General features: G+C 38.8%; 1 protein-coding gene across 1 annotated transcript in view; it reads right to left on the bottom strand.

Moving 5' to 3' along the window:
* Positions 1 to 14,449, bottom strand: part of BEGAIN (brain enriched guanylate kinase associated) — a 153,140-nt gene that overhangs the window by 54,504 nt on the left and 84,187 nt on the right. Inside the window, exons 4-5 of the mRNA XM_054161839.1 lie at positions 7,114 to 7,275; positions 1,539 to 1,605 (exon numbers count right to left, since the gene is read on the bottom strand). Coding sequence (XP_054017814.1) covers positions 1,539 to 1,605; positions 7,114 to 7,275 — 229 coding nt within the window. The remainder of the gene's footprint in view (positions 1 to 1,538; positions 1,606 to 7,113; positions 7,276 to 14,449) is intronic.

Raw genomic sequence — 14,449 nt, 5'->3', positions numbered from 1 at the left:
GGTACAGTGTTCCATGGAAGCAGTCTTTCTTCGTTATGTGCTCTGCTCTGAAATAATTTCTCAGGGTTTTAAGTGGATGCTGGAACAGCAGTTTAAATACTCTTTGGTTTGATCTGAAAAGCCTGATAAAAAAGCATGGATTTTTTTGGGGGAATTCTTTTTTCTCTGTTTCTAATATTTTAATTTCATTTACCAGTCAGAATGCCCCTATTTTATTTATCTTTTGTAGTGCATATATATATAAATATTAGGCCACAGAAGGAGACAAAATCCTGAAGTGATTTAAGTGAAAGGAAAAATAACACAACAAAGGAGAAGTGGAGAAACTAAAAAGCAATAACTGAGATCAAATGTTATTGATGCTTGTACAGTGTTTATACATATATTTATGACAAACATGAACTATAACCCAGCTGTAACTTTGCTGCCCTGTTGTTAGTCAGTTAAAAAAAGCATCAGTACCCTATTCATTGCCAGCTATTTAAACAGACTCCTGAGATAAGAATGAGGGCAATTTAAAAAACGTGCTTCCCATTTCTTGGTAAAAGCTGGAGTCTTTCCAGCATGTTGCCATAGTCGCTATTTACTTTCAAAACACAATCTCTTCCCCTCATTCTAAGCTGCCCACCCATGCAAATGTTGCATCTAGGTTTGCGTAATATGTGAGCTTATCCTAGCACACTTATAGCTGTACATCAGGACTCTGTCTGGACCTATAAACAGTGTTTCTATGCATGTGTACTGTGCTTGCAAGGGTCATGCTAGCTGTGGAGTTGGGAAGAAGGAGCAGGAAACAGCTCAAGCTGTCCTCATGACTTGAAGATCTATGGAAAATTTTAACTGTCAGTTTTCCTCTTTATACTTTTCCCTGTAATTTTTCTCCTTACAGTGAATATGACGTCCCAGCAGCATTAGCAATGAGCCAGGGCACTAAAGGCATTGCTATCTCTTTTTAATAACAAACTGTTTTGAATGAATAGTGTGTGAAGCCTCTGAATGGTTGTTTTCCTCAGTTTCTAATTGGCCTGTGACAGTGACATTGACATTGCAGTGGCAGACACTTGTACACTGGAAAGTAATACACTGAGCTTGATAGTTATAACAGCAAATAAAACTCAGATCATCCACAGTCTGTTAAAACCTGAGTGAAAGTATCTAAGTAGCATGAGAAAACCCTGGATTACCTTATTTAAATTTTTTACTTAATGAAAACATATTTTAAACCCATGAATTTATTAACTAAATTAACCAGAATTATATTAAAGGTACAAATTCCTCAGCCAGATCATCAGCCAGTGTCATCTCCATTTAAATTGGAGTTATGCCGTCATACACAGCTTGAGCTCTTGGTCATGAGACAGATAAAGCCATAATTTTTTAAAGCAAACTGTATTTCTACATTTGAAACATGATTTTTTTGGGGTTTGTTTCTTTTTGTTATGGCTACATATTAATTTCTCCTATGACTTAAGAACCATAAAAACACATTTAATCGAAATAAATAAATAAATAAATAAATGTAATTTATTATAACTTACCATTCTGTAAAGTTTATCTTCCAGATCCTGATTAATTCTTTGTAAGGCTAGGTAATTGTTTTGTATCCTAAAACAGAGACGTTATCATATAATTGAGCATATTGCTTTTCATGTTTTTTTTTTTAACCTGTAATTTCCATATCAGTGAAAAACCATGACTTGCACTACTTGAAATCTATTTTCTTATCACTCCTCTCACACGTCAGTGGCTGCCCTTGGAACGTAAGTACCACCTCCTGCCCAAGCAAACCTTCTTTGCCATGTTTGTTTACTATATTGAATGGCAAATTTCATCAAGAAGTGAAAAGATGTTTGCTGTTCTGCACTTCTATGCAGACATGCATTGCAGCATGGGAACTCGCACAAAGAGACTGTAGATTTGCATTAGTCTGACGAATACTATGTCAGATAGAAAGCTTGAAAAGAGAATATATGGAGCTCTCAATATGGGGAATTGCAGCATGACTGTAACAAAACCAACACATGAGCATTATAACATGACTTAAAGGAGAATATTTCTTCTTTTTTGTACACAAGTTCAAGGTTATTCTCAAGAGCTAAACACATCCTCTTCAGGAAATACATTAAGATAGCTCTAGCCAGGAAAAGGTGGGTATTTGTTTTTGTCTGCACCAAGGGGCTGAATGGATTCACAAAATGAGACTTCCCTGATTATTCCAGAGCGATACACCTTTAGACAGCTTATATGTTAACCTTGACATTGTAAGGAGGAGCCTGTGGGAAAAAAACAATTTTTGTAGTAGCACTGCCCTCCTTTTCACAGAAGATAAAGTGGGTAGTTATTTGTTCTTGTTTGCATGTATTACCTCAGCAGGATGTATAACATTTGTAAAGCAAATGTTAGAAGTTCAGTTGGGAAAGGTTTGTCTGAATACATCTATATGTTTCTACTGGGAATCTTGGGTCAATAGGTTGAAGTTTTTTCAGTGGTCAGTTGATTTTAGGTAATGGGCAGGTGTGTTTGTTGTAAGAGTGAACTCAGATGTAATATATGTTAATTCCACAAAAAGCCACTTCCTCTGAGAAGCCTGGATCTGGATTTAGTTTTTGTGATGATCAGGAAGGGACTTTTTGTCTTACTGTGTTATTACCAGAGGTTGTTGAAATTAGAATGAAGACCTCTCTTTGAACCATGTTATGGCTATGAATCAAGAGGTCCAGGTCAACCATTCCTAGCAGTGAAGTGTCTCTCCCTGCTTCTATTGACATGGAGATTATCTTCCTAGATAAATGATCAAAATTCTGTGTTCAAGGACAGGCCAGTGGTGCCCACTCTGATGCATGTAGAGCTCCTGCTGGGGCTCCCACTAATACTGTAACATCTGTCACACAGACCCAGGAGGAGAGTTCTGTGCCAGGGACGGCTACTGTGCGGGCATAAATAATGACATCCCCATGGCTGAGTCTCCCAGAGGTAGAGAGAGACAGCCCAGACTCAGGGCAGCCATTTCAAATGTACATTGTGAGCTTGCGGGGGCAGTAACAGTGTTGTATACATTTTACAGAGCTATTGAGCAGAGATTCCTCCCTGTAAGGAGAATCCATGGTAAAAGATGTTTTCTAAGGTGGTGACCCAAATGGGCTGAAAATCTATGAGCCTTGTACTAACCCACAGCACAACCATTAGTCACCTCTTCTCACAGTGCCATTGTGTAAATGTCCAGGTGACTTAAAGGACTCACTGAAGTTTACAGATCTCTGCTTTGTGCATACTCTTGTTAGATGCAGCATTACTTCTAAGCCTCTGCTTAGACATTTATTTATGAAGCTCTAGGTGTACTGGGGATTTTCACTGCTATTTATTCAGAATCAACACAACAGAGAGAAATCTTAGGGTACCCTGTACCCAGATTTTCATTGAAAAGGAGAAGGCAAAGATTATATTGGTAAATCAGTAGAAGCAATGAGGCTTAAACTGGCTTTGCCTGCAGGCAGTTACTCAGTACTAACACAGTTTTGCTGGTAATGTTGCACGCTGTAGCACAGTAAAGAAGGATATAGTAAAATATAGGGCCTCTCACTGAGACCTGCAGTGCCCCAGTACCTTGCCTGTCATGATCTGCCATTTTTGTCTAGTAAGGCAAACCAGAACAGGCCAAACATGCTTTGCACCTAGGCATCTTGTGGCTCAGCTGCAGATGGAGTAAAATCAGTGTGAACTTTTAGCACCTACAATTTCCTAAAAGTCTGTATGAGTTCAAAAGCATCTGCATAAATTCCTGAAAGGATTAAAAAATATTGGTTCAGAACTTTTCATCTGGCTTATGATGGTGGCAAGACATCATGGGGTTTGCTCATCAGCTTCTGTCAACACTGTCTTTCTCTTGATGTGGGTAATTGGAAGATTGGTTACCATTAATATGATGCTCTTTGTTGGCCACACTTCCATACTGTAGCTGGTAGAGGAGTTTTGCATGATCTTATTACAGTCTGTATCTTTTTCTGTAACTTCTTTTGTCTTTGCCCATCAAATTTTCCCCTGATCTATGGTTAGGTGAAAGCAACCCATAAACCCTAGTTCTGTAACACATTCATTTTTCACTGATAAAATTAACCACTTCCCAATCAAATCAAATCTAAAAATAATTAAAAAATCCATAATAAGTTGTATACTGAGCCTCAGAAAGTGTTTCTATTGAGAACATTTTGCAAAGGTAGTCAAAATTAGCACAGGCATGTGCACATACACAAAAGCGCATATGCATGCAAATATACAGATTAACCCAAAATGGAAATCCACTGTGCCAAAAGAGGTGTCAGCAAGAGTGGGTTGCAAGGAGAGAAATAGACCCAGAAATATATGGGAGAAAGTGTTAAAATACAAAAGAGGAGCAAAGCAATCAAATCAGTCTTTGGGCAACACTGTAAATAGAGGAGAACTAGGGAAAATTATTTCAGTTTGAAAATGATCACATGGGCAAACGGTAACTTAAACCTGCTCGCAGAAAAGCCTGGATAACCTGAATCTTGTGACGTATGAAACATTTTAATGTTGTAAATCAGCTTCTCTAACCTGTGAAACTGTTTTAAGAACAAACTCCTGTGAATCTATAACTTATTATCATTTTTGATAGCTTTTTGTGTTGTTCATATTATTAGGTGAAAGCCCATGGGACTCTTGGTACATATACGTGCATACATTAAGTCAATGTTTAGAGTCTTGACCGAATCAGATGATGATCTATTAGATGATGATCTATTCTGATCTTGTCAAACACTACATGCCTATGCTCTAACTCAGCAGACAACACACTCGTAAGACTGCAGATCATCACTGAAAAGGAACTTCACCAAGAGTATAGTTTAGCTTCGAGGTGTCTGTTAAAACACTAACTTGTTCTAAGAACCTCTTTTCCCTCACTGCTGTCACAAGTTACATGGAGCGCCTTAACTAATACAGCCACAGGGTTCCTGTTCAGAGTACCCCTTCAGACTGTGAAATGTCTTTGGTGAAACAATTTTGTGTGTGCTAATATCAGTCTTAAATATATGTTTGTATGGGCTTTTTTCTTGTGTCTTAAAATAACTTTCTGGTAAAAGCTGGGATGAGGACCTCGCCAAGTTGACACCCACAATAGAGTCTAAAGCAGGAAACCCAGTATGACTTCTGGGGATTAATTTCGGTTTCAAGGCTGGTAATTGAATATTTTTTCAAGTTTATTCTAAAAAGCCAGGCCAATCATAGGGATTACTGTAAGGTATATAAAATCCTCTGTCTCTTTTCAGTCACTTTTCTACGCTGAACCTATGCTTTACCCTTATTATTTTTCAAATTTACTCATCACTGTCCTGGTCTCACTTCCACCAAGCTTAAAGAAAAAAAGCCACCTCTAAGTGTTTATAGAGAGATCCTAAAGCTGACCACTGAGACATGTAACTGACCTCCTGCTTGTGTAAGAGAAGTAAGGTCTAGCAGCACCGCAGGCAATTCTGGAAAAATTAAGACAATAAAGACTTTCAGAAAGGAGTAGAAAAGGATGGTCATTCATCCTCTTTGAAAAATTCTACACTTAACCATAATGGAAGTTTAATAACAGAAATATTTTATAGTATGCAAGTGGGATATTTTTACGCAACACTTCTTTATTAGGAGAGTTGAATTTCTCTCCCTGTGCAAGAGACAGATTATTAAAACTAATTCTAGGTCTTTGTTTTTCTCACACTTATTTTCCTCTGGGACATGTTGCTGACATGCTTTTGAAAGATGGGTTTTTTTTCAGTTATTATCTTTCTTCAGGTTGAGAAATCTAGTTGTTCAGCTTGTGGTATGCCTTGCTATTCTCAATAGAAACATTTGTAAAGCTCGCCTCATAAAATAATTTGGTCTTCCAATATGATATGTCTTCAAGGGAATAATCACCTGCCTGAAATACAATTTTGAATGTAAGTTTTCTTCATAATGTGGTACAATGTTCCATTAGAGTATTGGAAAGTCAGTTCTACTAACCTGATGTTTGGTACGAATGCTAGACTTTGTCATGAACAATATAAGGCTTTCTAGCATGAATTTTGGGGGGGGTGCTTAACTTATCAGGATGTTGCTTTATTTGAGGCCTTACAGCCTCGTTCTGTTTAAAGTTTGATAAAACAATTTGTTAACTCAGTTTGTTGGTGGTTTCTGGCTTTTGTTTTGGTTTACTTTTTGCCTTCTGCAAGGAATGAAAAATATTTCTTCAGGTGTAGCACTGGAATGATTTATTCTGAATTTAATTTTTACTCATCCATGAACTGAATCAAACAGTTCAATTATCTACAATCAGTTTAGGAAAGCCCCCACAATAAATGCAAATACATTACTGCATAAATGGATAATTGTAGGTTCAGAAGTTTTGAAAACAAATAAAAACCAACCAAACAAAAGAATATTAAGAATCACTGATAAAATTAAATCTGGAATACAAACCATTTTAATCAGAATGTCAGGAGTGTGTACTTATTATAATTTGTCATCAACATTAACTGAGCCCCTGATTTGCAATAGCATTGTGCCACAGCTTCAACAATGTTAATTAACAGGTTTTCAGTATCATTTTGTTCTATTTGGGACTAAAAAGCAAAAGATTTGTTACTGCAGAAAGTGAAATGTGATATTATTTGAATTGAACATAGTCTCAGCTTTGAGTGGTGGAGGAATTGTATCAGTATAATGGAGAGTAACAACAGAAAATAAGTAGCCAAACTTATGAAAAGCCATTTATCTGTATACACATAGTATAGGTGTATATATATATGTAGTGGGTTTATAACCTTTGTATGTGTAACACACTAACCTACGTGCGTGTTTACACACAATGTCATGCATGCACCTATATAGGAATATTTCTATTTACTTTCGATACAGATGCATCATACATATCACATGTAAGTAACTTCATGTGGTATGTAATAATATATTCAAATATGTGAAATAGATATTCAAAGTGAAAACACATGTAACCAATAAATAATAAATGTTGTATGTTTGATACTATATATTTTTACTTATCCATATCTTTAACACAAACACTTGTAAATTTCTAACAACTCAGTTTATTTAAAAAAGTGAGTTACTGACCTTCTCAGTTTTTCAGTTACTTTTTCAAGTTCCTCCTGAGCACGTCTCAATTCTATTTCAAGATACTGACGTGTAGAATCAAATTCTGTTTCAAGCATTTCCAGCTTATGGGTAGTGTACGACAGACGCTTTCGTAATTCCCCCTTCTGTTCTTGCAAAGTACTAGAAAAACAAAGACCACAGCTGTAGAATTTAGCTGCTCCCAAAAAGCTTTTCATGATCCTGCCTTTGACTGATTCCCTAGAGTACAGGTTGGCATTAAGCCAGAGAAGTATGCTTAGTAATTTGTTTACTGTACTTTGAAAGTCTTCTGATTTAGATAGTTGACTATCTTCCCATCTGTCCTTTCTATTGCATTTGTTGCTAATATCTCATTAGCCATAATGGAATATTTTGTGAAAGAATCCTCATTAAAATACAAAATACAGTCTAGAGTTTGGTTTCACATGGGACCTTTCATTTAGAGTTATCTTAACATACTGTGACTGAAGTAGCAGATCTCAATGGAGCAGCAAGACTAGATAAACTTTGCAAAAATATTTCCTTGCCAGTAAGCCAAGTTTGAATATGTTTTGTGGAGAAAAAAATTGTCTTATTTGATTGAACTTCCACCCAATCCCCAGTTATAATGATGCTATACATGTTATCTTGTTTCATCTGGAGACTGGTAATCAATATTATAGTAATTTTAAAGTTCGCAGAATCATAGAATCACAGAACTGTCAGGGTTGAAAGGGACCTCAAGGATCATCGAGTTCACACCACCCTGTCATGGGCAGGGACACTTTCCACTAGATCAGGTTGCCCAGAGCCACATCCAGACTGGCCTTAAAAACATCGAGGGATGGGACTTCCACCACCTCCCTGAGCAACCTGTTCCAGTGTCTCACCACCCTTATGGTGAAGAACCTCTTCCTAGCATCTAATCTAAGTCTACACTCATCTAGCGTGGATCCATTCCCCCTAGTCTTATCACTACCTAACACCCTAAAAAGTCCCTCACCAGCTTTCTTAACGCCTTGAGATACAGGAAGGCCACAATAAGGTCTCCTCAGAACCTTCTCTTCTCCAAACTGAACAACCCCAATTCTCTCAGCCTGTCCTCATAGTAGAGGTTCTCTGATTATCCTCATGACCCTTCTCTGGACACGCTCCAGGACATCCATATCTTTCTTGTAATAGGGACTGCAGAACTGGATGCAGTACTCCAGGTGGGGTCTCATGAGAGTGGTGTAGAGAAGGAGAATCACCTCCCTCGACCTGCTGGCCCCACTTCTCTTGATGCAGCCCAGGATGTGATTTGCTGTCTGGGCTGCAAGTGCACACTGGTACCTCATGTTGAGCTTCTCATCCACCAGCAGCCCCAAGTCCTTTCCTTCAGGGATGCTCTCAAGCCAGTCCCTGCCCAGCCTATAGTGGTGCCTGGGATTGCCCTGACCCAGATGCAGGACCTTGCACTTGGTCTTGTTGAACATCATGAGGTTGGCTTGGGCCCACCTCTCCAGCCTGTCAAGGTCCCTAAGGATGGCATCCCTTCCCTCCAGCATGTCTGCCTCAAAACACAGCTTGGTGTCATCAGGGAACTTGCTGAGGGTGCACTGAATGCCACTGTCCATGTCTTCAACAAAAATGTTAAACAAGACTGGTCCCAGTACTGATCCTGAGAGACTCCACTTCTCAGTGGCCTCTACTTGGAGTTATGGCTCTTTCCCCATTTTCCCACTTATTTAACAGAATTACCATGGTTGGAAAAGACCTGCAAGATCATGAAGTCCAACCATTATCTAACTCTTCCAGGGCCACTACTGCACCATATCCTTAAGAACCATATCTAGACAGCTTTCAAATTCATCCAGGCATAGTGATTCAACCATTTTCCTGGGCAGTCTGTTCCAGGCTTTGATAACCCTTTCAGTATAGAAGTCTTACCAAATGTCTAAACTAAACCTTCTCTGGCTGCGGCTTATGAGAAGAGACCAGCATCCACTTCTCCACAACCTTCTTTCACGCAGTTGTAGAGAGCAGTAAGGTCTCCCCTCAGCCTCTTTTTCTTCAGACTAGACAATCCCAGCTCTCTCAACTGCTCCTCATAACACTTATTCTCAAGATCCTTCATTGGCTTAATTTTGCTTTTCTGGACTGATGCCAGCATTTCAACATCTCTGGGAGAAAAGACTTCCCAGGCTTAGACATGAACCTTAATTTGTCACAATTCTTTCACTTAATAAAGGAACTATTCCTTGCTTTTAAGTTAACTTCAGTTACACTATTTGACAAAGCAAAGCACTAGGCACAGATTTTGGAGAGAGGAGGTTTTTGACATTGTTGTTTTCTTCTTATTTTAGAGATGGTAAAACATAAAGCCAAGAGATCCAAGCAAAATTTTTATCATGAAGGTCAAAGTGCCTTCTGCACCCTAACAGTCTACTTGGATTTACAATGATGAACTTGGGGATCCTTCCCCTGCCTTATTAGAAGCCTACCATGTGATTTCAGGTGAAACATTCTGCTCTTGCCTCAGCTTTTATCTGCATATTGAACATCTTTTATTCTTATCTATTTAGTTTATAAGCTTCTCAGTCTTCTAGCACGTTTGCCAGCTGCACAGCAGAACAGAGTTCCAGTCAGAGCTGCTGCCTCTGGAAGTGACTGTACCTTGGCTCAGTCAACCAAATATTGAATTATCTCTTGCTTTCCAGTGGGAGCTCTGAGGCCCTACAGAGCAGGAGTATGTCATCACCTAGAGACAAAAGCACTACTGTGTTGTGATGTGAATTGCCTTGCTTGTTTTTAAAAATACGATAAAAGTAATTCTTCGTAAAAAAATGATAAAATGTTCGTTTCCTTTGTCCAGTGAGTACTGCCAACAGCTTTAGTAGACTAATTTTTGGAGTCTTTTATTAGTCAAGACACTTGGGAACAATATGCCCTTCTCCAAGAAACATTTATCTGGGCTGACTTCAATACGACTGCCTTCTCCGCTACAAGCTGCAATAGGAGCAAAAGCTTTACAATTGCTGCTTACATGATCTGTGTAGCTTAGATCTAGGAAACAGTCTAATGTTTTGCCAACACAGTGTTCTATTTCAATTACACATACTGCGTGGTTACAGTTATACTTAGATTACCACTTGTAGTTATATTATCTTAAAATAATATGTTCTAATTCAGACATTTAATGCAGCTACAGTTAACGTAATCACTTAGTTTCTGTATTTCACTTGGTCAATGAAACTTCAAAATTATCTAGAGAAATGAGAATCTGGACCCATTTTTTTTTTCCATTGTACCACCTTTCACTGGCTCTGCTTCTGGCCTGTTCTGTCTATGCATCTATTCATCTTGGGAAAGAAGAGTGGTCAGTTCTCCTTCCTGTAGCCTGGCAACTGATTTTCTTCTGTGAAGTGGGTGTTACCTGTCAAAACCGCTTAGAGTGAAAAGAGATTTGATTTCAAGTCTTCTGTTACTCTAAAATTCTAACCACTAGGATTTGTACCAAAAAATAGTAGACAGTAGATCTTCCAGTCTGCTGCTTTATGCTGGGCAAATACAAATAATGCAAATCCTGCTGCATTAATGGCCTCTGAAAACTTTGACTTTTGCTTCCATGTATAGGTACCTTCTTGTTTTGGGTTTCAGTTTTGTGAAGATTAGGTAGGACCAAAGCACCTCCTCAAATGAAGTTGCTTCTGCATATACCTGTGTATTGTCTATATGGGGAAATGGAAGATTCAAAATGTGAATTCTGAGTAAATTCTGATCCTCAGGTGGAAGGAAGTGCTGGTGTAAGCTGCAGAAATGTACTTTGGGATTCAGGTCTGGATGGCTTGGCAGATTTTGACAGCCTGAAGCTTGTTCTAGGGTCCTAGTTTGGCTACATGTTGAATTTAACTTCAAGCTCATCCTTTTATTCCCTTGAAATTCACTTTGAAATATTTGTATTCTTGAACTTTTTTTCTTTCATTAAAATCAAGCTTATTCTAATGAGCTTTAGGGGAGCAATCTACATACACACACATAATGCTTTGGGTACTGAAGCATAGCTGTAACTTTGTCAAAAAATAAGTAGGTTAAGGGATAAATCAGGCAAAATTCAGTTATTCACGTTCAGAAAACTATATGTCTGAAAAAGCTCTACTCATTTCCACTCAAGTTGGAAGATCCTGAAACTCTCCCAAACCTAGAAGAACTGGTGGCTGTTTTTAAAGGACACCTGGTTTGTGATGGGATTGTTTAAGATGTAGTGGTAGGTATATAGCAGTAAAGCGTTATTAAAACACAGGTTATTATTCAGAGAAGAAAAATTTTAGAAACAAATCATGTTCTGAGAAGAATATGCTGAAAGGCAGGAAATTTACAGCCACTTTTATGAAAGGAAAAAAAATAAAATAGAGCCATGTGATGATGGCTCTATTCTGAAGAATGCGTCCTAGAAAACAAGCAGATTTTCATTGTACCTGCCTGACCTGCCAGCTCATCTGCTCAAATTTGGGCTGTTCAGCTACCTGAAGGCCAGGGGATCTCTAGAGCTTGTTACCCTCCAACAGTCCCAAAAGTGGGTACTCCCTAAACTGTCAGTACCTGACAGTCAGTGTCTATGGAGATGCCCCATATTTAGACCATCTTGTAGGCTCCGCGTCTTCACCTGGCTGGTAAAACTGCTTCTGCAGCAGTTTCATGTCTCTTTGATACCCCAGGGCTTTGCTTTGTAGATGAATCTGAAATGTAGTTTTAAACTGGAGCAAACTATTTTTTTTAACTATTGAAATTCTCCCTGAATCTACTGACTGTATTCTTTCACACAGATCTAGGAGTCAGTAAACCAAAACATAATTAATGGTGTTAGGAGGGAAATAAGCCATGAAAGGAATGCAGAATGAGGGCAAGATATACACCCATGTCAAATATATTGAAAAGATATGTCAGAGGTTCTAATTTCTGGGTAAGCAAACAGAAATTTTAATGTAGCTGTGAAATTCTAAGTCAAACTAATTTCTTTTGTGGTAAACATCCTTCCTTGGTATAAAGAACATGTAAGTAGAAACCTGCTTCGGGGGTTGAGACTCTGAGTTTTGTACCTGGCTTTGCCAGATGTGCCTGGTGTTATAAGGGTTGAGTGAGTTAAGACTCACCTGATCAGAAGCAAGTGTCAGTACTGCTGGTGAGCTCTGACTCTTATTCTTAGTTGGTCATGATGAGCAAATACTATCAAGATGAAATTAATCTGACCTACTTTATAATCCTATGTTTAGATGAGGTGACACAAATCTGGAAGTACCCATTTCCTTTAGTTGCAAAGGGAATCTAGTCAAGTAGCTCAGGTGTAGACAACTATGTCTCTTCAGATAACTTCCTTTGTTCCTGACTCATTGCTGTGTGTATGAGATGAGGTAACAGTCCTCTTTTTCTTAGTTGCTTGGATTGTGTGGAGGCCTGCAAAAAAAAGAGCCATGGCATGTTTTAAAAGTGTTTATCAGAATTGCCTCATGTCTGTTATGTGTTGCAGTCTAAAAGAGAGCATCACAGAATCAGGAATTAGGATTTTTACCTAGGGAAAAGTCAAAATCTGCACAGGTGCTTGCTGTGAAGGAGCCTCAAGAGCATGAGAGGGTCTCTGCAAAGAGCCAAGGGACAGCCTGTGAGTCTAGCCATGCAGTGCAGACTTATACCACTGATGATAACCAGGAACAGTGGTGTTGTGGGCATCTGGAAGGCATGGTGCCAAATTTGTGTACTTGCTTTTCTGAAAGTACATTCCCAATAATGTGAGGCTTCTGTGGGCTTCTGCAAAGAAATAGCCTGTTTGACTCAAGACGAGCAAACAGCCACAACCCTGGTTTTGTTTCCTATTGTTGAATGGACATAGGGTTCACAGAGAGGGAGCAGTCAGCCAGGCAGGAGGCAAGACCCTGGGGAACCTCTTCCTGGCATGTAACTCACACTCCAGGGAGCAGCAAGCTGGGGACAGAAAGCCCTGGGGATTTTTGCACCTATCAGACATGCCAACAGGTACTCAGTGCCACTGTGTTTTTACTAAATGAAGCTGCTGTTTTGATCTTAGGGCTATCAGGGAATTCTGGCTTCAGCAGCTGCTGCTGATCCATGGCTGGTGATCTGGATTACCCAGGACCATAGCTCTGCTGCTGGTCACACAGTTTGGTTCTGGCATGGGTGATGCTAGATTTGCCTGCTGTTTGGTCTGTCCATGCTGCAAGAAAGACATCCAAACCCTGGCTTAGGTGGAGTAGCTTTGAGATGATATGTCATCGAGTCTCACCTCTCAACGATGTTTTTCAGATTTGTAGTTGCTGGGAAATGAAGTTCAAACATTTTACAAGTGTTTTCTAGATTAATGAAAAAACTTTAATGAAGCAGTAATTGAATTTCTGTGTTAATCTAGTTTTTATTGTGTTACAACTCCAGAGTCACCATTTCTAAAGGGTAATGCCAAAACCTGTCTTTCTTGTCTGCAGTATTTTGTGTCTAACCCTACGCTTGCTCCCTCTGATTAGGAGGGCGATAGGATCAAATTGCAAAGTGTAGACTCAAATTCTGAGAATCTAAATACAGGTCTAAAATTAGTTTTACTGGGGAAATAGATTACGTTGCTGCAGCTCAAACCCAGAGTCCAGTCCACAAGTTCCAATGTGCACTTTATTCAGCAGCTTCATTGGTACTCAAACAAATGCCCAGGCAAATGCGTATCCAAGTTCTATAACAGGCATTTTTCTATAAATTCAGGCTGACACAAAGTTTGTTCAGCTCACTTTTCAAATTTTTCACCAAGGTTTGTCAGGTTTGTTTGGGTTTTAATTTTTTCCTGCAGATCATCCACCAAATTTCTCCATTACTTTCCAAGAAGTTTGTTAAATATTTGAAGCTTTGAAGTATGAACAGCTTGCCTGTCAAATTTCATGCAGATCTTTGCTTCCTATAGATATAGATGCACACATATACACACACATATATAGGCAGATAGCTTTTGTAGGGTGCTTTTTGCAAGTATTAAATAATTTGGTTTTTCTTTCCAGTACTCATTTTCAAAATAAACAATCTGAAGCTGGGTTGGGATTGTGAGAAGGAAGGCTTGTACATATGTTTCAGAACAAACGCGTAGGTGATCCAGATCTGCAGCTCAGATATTTTCCAAATGACTGATGGACACATGAACCAAATAATAGAGCCCTTCTCTTAGGTTCCAGGCATTCTGGCAGAATTTCAACCAGAGAAGAGAGGGATACTTTATTAGAAACACTAAAGAGAGTAATTTCATAGAATCATAGAATCAATAATGTTGGAAAAGACCTCAAAGATCATCAAGTCCAACCTGTCACCA

Source organism: Dryobates pubescens, chromosome 5 (genome assembly GCF_014839835.1).
Source record: "Dryobates pubescens isolate bDryPub1 chromosome 5, bDryPub1.pri, whole genome shotgun sequence".
In the NCBI taxonomy this organism is placed as follows: Eukaryota; Metazoa; Chordata; class Aves; order Piciformes; family Picidae; genus Dryobates; species Dryobates pubescens.
Note: the sequence above shows the minus strand (reverse complement) of the source record. Positions and strands in the feature narration are given on the sequence as shown.